Source organism: Lathyrus oleraceus, chromosome 1 (assembly GCF_024323335.1).
Source record: "Lathyrus oleraceus cultivar Zhongwan6 chromosome 1, CAAS_Psat_ZW6_1.0, whole genome shotgun sequence".
Taxonomy (NCBI): Eukaryota; Viridiplantae; Streptophyta; class Magnoliopsida; order Fabales; family Fabaceae; genus Lathyrus; species Lathyrus oleraceus.
The window spans coordinates 272,995,296-273,004,324 of record NC_066579.1 but is presented as its reverse complement, the minus strand read 5'-3'; the positions used below and the strand labels follow the sequence as shown (position 1 = coordinate 273,004,324).

Sequence of the window (9,029 nt, the reverse complement as noted above, 5' to 3'; positions counted from 1 at the left end):
TTTTGAAATCCAAACTACACTAAGTTATTTGACTCATTTTAAATTTTAAGAATTTTTTTATTTTTTTTAAAATGTGAAGATATTTAATTAAAAATTTCATGAAATTAAACAGTTTCACATTCGTTCCAAATTGTAAGATATTTTTTTAATAAAAAAACATTATCTTAAATTATATAAGTTATTTTATAATTTTAATATAAACATTATATTTTTTTCTTAATATATCCTCTAATATTTATTACTATTTTTTCTTTTTAACACTTTTAGTTTTTTTTTGTAATTAATGAAAGACATTACTTGTAAATTTTTACAAAATTTATCTTATAAAATTAATTAAATTTCTTAATTCATTTGAAATATCCAAAACGTTTATAATTTTGGCAGGAGTGAGTAATTTTTAAACAAACTTTAATCAAATTAATAAATAAAAACACACACAATGTCATAGAAGTTCTTTTCCAACTTAACAAAAAAAAACATTTTAGACCAATTTGTCATAGAAGTTCAATAGTCAATGGAGTACTATTGAATTGAACTGCCAAGTGGCAAGGTTTTAAGACCTCAAATGAAAAGATAAGATTCATAGCCACAATCCAAAACAACCTCATGTTCTTAAAGTGCTTTCTCATAAATAAATAAAAACTTAAATTTCTAGAAATTCAACTTCCTTTTATTTCATCAAGAAATCTTCACACACACTAATGAGTTCTAAGATAAACTTCTCAAGCCCACCAATACCATGCAAATTCCACACCAAAAAACCAAATCCTCTAAAAAGAAACACTGTCATCTTCTCTTCCTTTTCTTCAAGTGAAAAACAACAAAAAATCATTTCCACCATAATTGAAACTCCATCAAATGATAATAAGGCTTACACTATCAACTTCAAGACAAAAAGTGCTTGCAAGCTTGGAATTTCAAGGTATCCTGATTTTGAATATGATGCTGAAGGAGGAATAGGAAATGGTTTTGGTGCAAAGGCAAAAAATCAAGATGATAATGATATTATTCTTGTTTCGTTTGATCTTGAAACATTGTATATTCCATCGTTAACAAGCTCTACTACTAAGTTTCTTGGATTGTCATTGCCACCATTCTTGAGGATTGATATTGTTCCAGAAGCTTTCCATGGAAGTATTAATCAAGAATCTGGCAAGGTAAGATACATGCGTCGCGGTTTTAAAAAATGGTTGTGGTCGTGTTGCAGTCGTATAAAACTTTCGCAATTTTGATCTATACAAGAGCTGTGGAGCTGTGATACTGATTATGGTCGATTTATACTTTACCTGCCTATCATAAAAACAGTAAATCTGCTTATCATAAAAATAGTAAATAATAGCATCGTATTAGCATCCAACGAAACCGTTTTGTCGCTGCCGTGAAGGTAGGGAAAACCTTGCATGGTTGCATGTGTGTACACCTTTTAGTGACACTTGATGCTTATTCTTCTAACTTAGCCATATCTAAAGGACGAAACAGTTGTAAAATAATCATTAGTGTCGATTTTATTTTATGATGATGAGTCGAATACAATATCTGATGATCTGTTAAATTTTATTTTTACTTGCAAGGTTGATCTTGAGTTTAAGGCCAAGTTCTTGTTTTCTGCTGGTAGTATCTATAAGGCTCCACCGCTGATTGTGAAGACAGTGTTAACATCTGAAGAATCAAAGGGAAGAATGAAGAGTGGAAGAGGCATGAGGTTGGATGAAGAAGGAAAATGCAGACTTGTTGGTGTGGCAACAGTTGATCCTATTGACGATTTCATTATGAATTCTTTCCTTGGCCTACCAACTGAATGTCTTGCTGAGTTAAATGCTGTGATATCTATTAAATAATCGATTATTCGATGAATTTAAAAAACAAACTTTCCTTTTATTAAAGGACCAAAGGAAGTACTAAGATAGGAGGAATATGCATAGCTAGAGACATGACTTTTCATTCATGATGACAGAATAGTTGCAAAATCAGGAAATTGTCTTCAAAATCATCTTCCAAAATATATTGTTGTACACTCAACAAAATACAGCCACTTGAATGCATGATTCTTGTTTCATTCATTTTTTATTTTTGTTTCATTTATGAACAGTCATAAGATTTACTTCTGTTTTTTTTTAAAATGGTATAGTTTTCTCAATAATGGTTGGTTATGATAAAACAAAATAAAGTAAATCTTATAAACTGTCATTCTGAATGAAATAATTATAGAACATCATCATGATTTCGCCAAACTTATGTTCAATCCAAACATGCACTTCATCTTTAAGCTGCAAAACAAGTTCACAGCAAGTGTAATATATGGTTAGTACTTGCAAAGTACAACAAGGATGATGACTCTGCGTGTGTAATCACAAGAGGGTCTTTGTGAGATTATGAATGAATACCTACGGGCTGGAATATCAATTGATGACTTCTTAGGTCGGGTAATAGGTTGAAAACAGTTTTCTCCTACCAACTCCACCGCGGAATAGGAAAAGACAGGTTCTTCTTCAAATATCGGAGGGACGATTTCCTCCTTTATTGTTGAGACCCAAACCATCTTCTCCTAGATACCTCAAAGACCTCAAAGACCACGTGTGATGAGACAGATGGATCATAGGCGTAAGTTTGGGCCGGGCTTCCCATGAGCGCATCCGTTGGCACTTCGGCAGTTCCCTTTGGGCCGGGCTGCCTCTTACAGGCCCAATAAGATCATCCCCCGTCCACATAACAATTTTAGAAAGTAAAAAACTAGACAATATACTAAACTCAATCCTCAACTTGTAACAATGCAACTTGTGCAAAGGCATTTCATTACCCTGCATTCTATAACACTTCTCTTGTACATTTTTAGACACACCAAGGTAACAATGAAACTATAAAAAAATCTTCTTATTCCAAATTGTAACACCATTTTATCAAAACATAAGATGATGTCTTGTACACCAAAATGCCATAAAACATTAATTACATTTCCTTTTCTTTCTTCTTTTTTTTCTTTTTTGTTGTTTCTCGTTGTAATATACTTCTAAATAAAATGAGGATCCTCTTCTGCATTCTCCAAGCCAAAAAATTGGTCCCTCAGAATATTTGCTTATAATAATGATTAGAGTAGAATAACTGTAAATACTAACAAAACCTTCATAATAATTTATTCAAATGCAAGCCTTTGAGTGCCAACCAGTGAAGCATATTGGCCCTTCTTAGCTAACAGCTCAAAATGAGTGCCTAGTTCTGCAACCCTCCCATCTGAACATAGTGCAATTTGATAAGCATTTTGAACTGTGCTTAACCTGTGAGCTATGACTAATGTTGTCCTCCCCTTCATCAAATGGTTGAGAGCATCTTGGACCAAGCGTTCACTGACGGTATCCAGAGCACTTGTAGCCTGCAGAAGCAAATAATATCTAAATGGATACGGCCTATATCGATTCAATCAGTGTTGTCAAGTACTAAACTATAACAGTGCTATAGCGCTGTAATGTAGCGGAACTTTTAACAAACCTTCTGAAATACACAATTTAGGACAAAATGAGAAATACGAAGAATTAACCAAATATATCACCTCATCAAGTATTAGGATGGGAGCATTCTTCAGGAGAGCTCGGGCAATGGCGACTCTCTGCAATGTAGGAACACTAAAGTCAAGAACATGCATTCTCATGTAAGGGAAGGTTTAGCATGCAACCTCTATTTTAAGTCTTTACCTGCCTCTGTCCCCCACTCAGTAGGCCTCCGCGTTCACCAACAAGTGTATCATAGCCCTTTTGAGAAAGGATCAACAATAGGTAAATAATTTATACATTGTAATCATACAAAAGAATTTGCATAGCTAAAAGACAAACCAACCTGAGGAAGTGAAATTATAAAGTCATGAGCATTTGCTGCTTTTGCTGCCTTGATCACATCGTCTTTCGAAACATCGTCGTCTGGCAGTCCATATGCAATATTTTCTCCAACAGAGACCGAAAATAAAACAGGTTCCTGTCATTATCATATGTCGATATTATCATTTTGAAACAAATAAAGCAATGCATTTGATATCAAATATGATTTCTCTTTTTTCTTTTTATAGTTTTCATACTTGATTTACGATAGAGACAACCCGAGCCCATTCGCTTTTGTCAAATGTCCGGACATCCTCTCCACCAACTGTTATACAACCTCTTGTTGGCTACAGAAACAAAAGTCACTTCATCTATGTAAATTTCAAGACACAGAAATTAAATGAAATTTCAACTTTACAAATTCTGAAATAGAAATCAAACCTCATAAAAACGAGACAATAGCTGTACAATCGTACTTTTTCCTGCACCACTAGCACCCACCAGTGCAGTTACAGTTCCACATTTTAGTCTTAAATTTAAGCCGTGTAAAATTTCCACATCTGGCCTTAAAGGGTAAGAGAAATACACATCTGCAGTATAATACAAGTACAATTAGTTATGGAACTTTGAAACTTCATCTCTTACAAGAAAAGTTAAGATGAGAAGCTCCCATTACAAGAACATTAGCAAATATGGCTGTTAACGTCTAAAATTCGTACATTGAAGGATAGTAAAATTGAAATAGAGATAGATAGATACCTTCAAGACAAATATCTCCAGACCAAGCTAAACTAAACACATTGCTTGATGTTTTTAATGCTGACATGTAATGCAAATGGCTGTTTTGGTTATTTTCGTCAGAACTATTAGAGAAGAACAATTTATAGTTCTCATCGTTCACCGCCTTTTGTTTCAGTTCTCTTTCTAAGCCATAGGCAAGGGCGTCATCAACTTGAACTCCAGAAAGAACAGAGTTGATCCTCTCAACAGCCGCAAAACTTGCACGAAGATCTCCGAAAGTATTAACCAATCCTTGAACCTGAGAGACATAATAATATCAGAGAGCAAGGAGAGGATGAAAATATAAAGTAAAACAAGAAGTGAACAACTCAGATTTTCTTACTGCGAATGTTAAAGTGAAAGTATATCCAATAAAAGATGCCATAGTTCCAACGGAGAGTTGACCCTGCAAGCAAGAACTAATAGCTACTCAGAAAGAGTTGTGAATAACAATTTCATTGATGGAAAATCCTTCGAAAAGAAATGGTAAGAGAAAGCGGTATATGATCAAATGATATAGAATTGCTTACCGCCTTAACTTTGCTTCCTCCGAGACAATATAGCGCAGTTAAAGAAATATAAACAGCAACTCTAGTCAAGGATTCATTTATAGATTTGAAAGTTCCAAGCTTTATACCACTCGATTCGAAGGATAGAACCTGTATGGAACTCATGATTAACACATAAGTATCTCTTCTAGAGGGTGTCTTACCTTTACGACTACAGCTACCGGTACTTTAATAAGCTTACCTGGCTAGCAAACATAAACATTTGCCGCTTTTCTCCACTAAAGGATCGCACCTGTAAGTATGTAAGTCACTGTTTCAGTTGTTAATTACAGATCCAAACTATTAAGATGCTCATTATAAATATGAACTACTAGGAACTCACTGTTCGAATAGCAGAAAATGTTTCTGTTATACAATCAGATATAGAAGCTTGGGCCAACCCATGTGCTTTAAAAACAGGCAAAGTTGATCTCTTGTAGACAGCTTCAGCAAACCAAAAATGAAAAAGTCAACAGCATGGAAGGCATAAATTTTTTTTTCATATAGTGACAAGTTTATTATTCAAGCTAACTGGTTGTGTCATATAAGCAATTTATTTTTGAAGTTATGATACACATTTCCCAAAAGTTTAGGAATGGAGGAATACATACAGAATTATTATATTTCTACTTTCTATAATAAACATTAGCAGTGTTAAAGGAAACCTAAAACAAATGTTTACAATCACTGAAAATAAAGGTTTGTTCAAATTCCGTTACGCATAGTGCCGCTATTTGACAAGATTTATACTAAATAGTATATCACAGAATAATAGTGATCTGTTTGAATTCCACTACGCTACAGCTTTGCAATAGTTGTCATGGTTGTCAGACTCGCGAGTTAAGTTTATGAACCCTTCATGAGTTTACGATGACTCTCGAGTCTGACAAACTTGATAGCCACTATTTAACAACACTACCTAAAACAACCGGTCATGAACTGTTATGATCAAATACAAGAGAAATTTACCAATTGAAATGGAAACTGCGATCATCAGAACACCCAGAATTGGAGCTAGTTGAGGGGATAAAGTAAAAAGTATGAATATTGTCCCAGTGACCTGCGAATACAAGGAAAACAGAAGCAGCAATGAACATGACCAGCAATATGTAAATGAAAATATGCATGAATACAACCTAAGTGACAATAATAGAAGGAAGCAAATCTTCCATACTCAAACAAAATAATTGTGTTAGAAAAGCCACTCCTTAAGAAATGAAGGAAAATCATCCCAACAAAGTGATAAAGGAATGAACCGTACATGTGCTTAAATATGGGAAATATAAAGCTCACTTCTCATTGGTCTAGAGTTGCTTGCCTCAGATAATGCCCTGAATCCTCGATCCCTTGAAACATTCTCACCGACGATGTTTTTAAGAGAACCCAAATCAGATGTTAACAAACCAGTGATTTCACCTACCTACAAAAACCAAAGAAAGTGCAATAAATATTCGCACCTACTCCATTAGCATATTATAAAGCAAAGAAAAAAAAAGATTAATCAGTATTATATAGCTTATTAAAATTTGTGAAATATGTTTTTTAATTATTCTATGGGGGTGCTAGCGCAGCGATGACTTGATATGATCCTCAGACCGTCATAACTGAATCAAGACTCCTACAAATAATCCTAGAAAGAAAATAGTATGTATCTACTTATATTAATATGAATGAAATGGGATTATGTTACATAAATGAATGAGAAAGAATTAAACAAAGATATTAGGACTGAAAGAAAGAGGGGACGAAAGACAAAGCAATAGAATGTCAATACTCAAAAATCAAGTAAAAGTGGCAGAACCATGGTTATCTGCACAGGGTCCCAACTCAAGACTATAAAGAGATTAACAAACATGGAAAAATGAAAAGCACGCATAATTTGAATTATTCCAAATATGTACCTTGTATTTGTCAAAAAACTCAACCTGCATAAATAAAAGGAACATCATTTGATTAAACAACCAAAGCAAAATATCTTATAAATAATAATCTCCGGGAATTATCAGAAACTACATATGAAAAATTGAAAAAGAATAAATTGAGCTAGAAAGATTATATAGATTTTACTTCACCTTCTGAATCAATAGTCTTCCGAAGATCTGAGCTCTTAGCGTTGACATAACTTTCTCCCACACTATGTTCATGTTTATTACAAAAATAACTGTAAAAATTGGCTCTAGAGCATACAGAACTCCCATTTTACTGAGAAGACTCCACAACGGCTCGGGTCTAACACCAATAAGAACTTCAAAAAACCGCCCTAAGAAAACACCAACATATAAGAATGCATAAAAAGATAATCAATAACGAAATCATACACAAGCCTTAGCTAAACATGAATACAAAGATAAAAGACAGCACCTAAATGCTTTAACTTTTGATATTGCAAAACCAACCCAAAAAAGCTGTTCAAAATAACATGTTATCTACTCAATAACAATAAGAAAACAAACTTTTAATTTGGGGATTGATCAAATTCAAATTTTTTATATGACAAGAATAACAGAGGAATAAGTAGATTCAAATTTAGGCCTAATTGCTCGTTTATTTGGTTATACGGTAAAAAAAACTGATTTTGTATGAATTAATTCTATAAAATTGATTCAAACTAAAAGTGAGTTTAAGGTAAAGTTATTTATATTTGGATAAACTTTTACAAAAGTGAGTTGAACAAGAAATTTCAGTGTAAAAATCACGGTTAAACTCCAAAAGCCACAAATTCTAACTTCAAATAGAATCAATTCTACTCAAGAACAACCAAATATGTCAAAATCAATTCTACACAATCGGAATCAATTTTGAGTGCTTCAAACCTGAAACCAAACATACACTAGGCAATCATCAACCTACGCAGTCAAAATCATGTTTAAACCCAGCCATGTCATTCACTAATAATAGACTAAAACAACCATCAATTACTTGCACATATTTTTATGAATGAATGGATTCCATTAGGCAAAAACAAGTCAACTAAATATTTGCTTACCATTAAAATACTGATTTATATCTATAAATTTACCTGCATTTTTTCAGTAACTATCATAAAATAGAATTGAAATAGTATATTATAGTCCTGTTAATCCAGCTCAGTTGGTAAGTGTGCTGGGACATCAGGGACGCGGGGTCAAACCCATGACATCCCCCTATTCAGTTGAGCTAACCAATGTCACACAACTATTATCATATTTGCAATAAAATAAATAAATAAAATTTGTGAAGTGAAAGAAATATTCATAAAAAAAAATCACCTGAAAAAATGGGCATGGATAGGGTACAGGTGGTACAGGCAAAGAGAGAAGCAACACAAAGAGCAAGACGAAATTTGTGCTTCATGAGAAGCATAGAGAGAAGCTCCCATGTTACAACCCTGGGTGTGGGTGAATCCTCTTGCCGCAGCCCGTCGAGTTTCGGATCCGTGTCGGCGATATTCGGGTCGGATGCGGGTCCGGTAACGTAAGCATGTAGCGGTTGGGGGAGAAGATGAATACGATGAGGAGGAGATAGGGTTTTGGATTGGAATTGGATGGGGCGATTGAGAAGACGCGGTGAGAGTGAGAGTGAGTGTGTTGGTTTTCGAATTCTGAAGAAAGAAGATGAAGAAGAGAGGGGAAGGTGGAAATGGCATAGTGGTTTTACAGAGGCCATTGAGAGAGAGTGAAGTCCGGTTAGGAGAAGAATCTAAGAAAAATTAAAGTTGAATGATGGACTTTTTTTCTTCATTCATTCATTCATTCATGACACACGTGAACACGATGCGTAATTTATCCTCTCCTTTTCTTCTTGTTGTTATTATCTAAAAACACAATTCTCTATAAAACTCTCTTTCTATTATTTCCTTTTTATTTGTCATCTCATTAAAATTAGGATAATTTTTATCTAAAATTATCTTTTATAA

General features: G+C 33.8%; 2 protein-coding genes across 2 annotated transcripts; one reads left to right on the top strand and one right to left on the bottom strand.

Annotated features, from left to right (window-relative positions):
- The first annotated feature begins 600 nt into the window (after positions 1-600).
- On the top strand, positions 601-2,060 carry LOC127130364 (uncharacterized). The gene is made up of 2 exons (XM_051059387.1): positions 601-1,157; positions 1,572-2,060. Exons 1-2 carry the CDS (start codon positions 702-704, stop codon positions 1,836-1,838), a joined length of 723 nt encoding a protein of 240 aa, XP_050915344.1. The 5' UTR covers positions 601-701; the 3' UTR covers positions 1,839-2,060.
- Positions 2,061-2,856: 796 nt separating this feature from the next.
- On the bottom strand, positions 2,857-8,930 carry LOC127130355 (ABC transporter B family member 28). Its single transcript, XM_051059382.1, has 16 exons — positions 8,383-8,930; positions 7,207-7,394; positions 7,036-7,059; positions 6,453-6,554; positions 6,104-6,194; positions 5,478-5,578; positions 5,337-5,387; positions 5,117-5,245; positions 4,930-4,992; positions 4,566-4,845; positions 4,248-4,396; positions 4,064-4,153; positions 3,829-3,963; positions 3,687-3,743; positions 3,545-3,601; positions 2,857-3,367 (listed from the first exon to the last, which is right to left on the bottom strand). Exons 1-16 carry the CDS (start codon positions 8,777-8,779, stop codon positions 3,131-3,133), a joined length of 2,151 nt encoding a protein of 716 aa, XP_050915339.1. The 5' UTR covers positions 8,780-8,930; the 3' UTR covers positions 2,857-3,130.
- Positions 8,931-9,029: the final 99 nt, after the last annotated feature.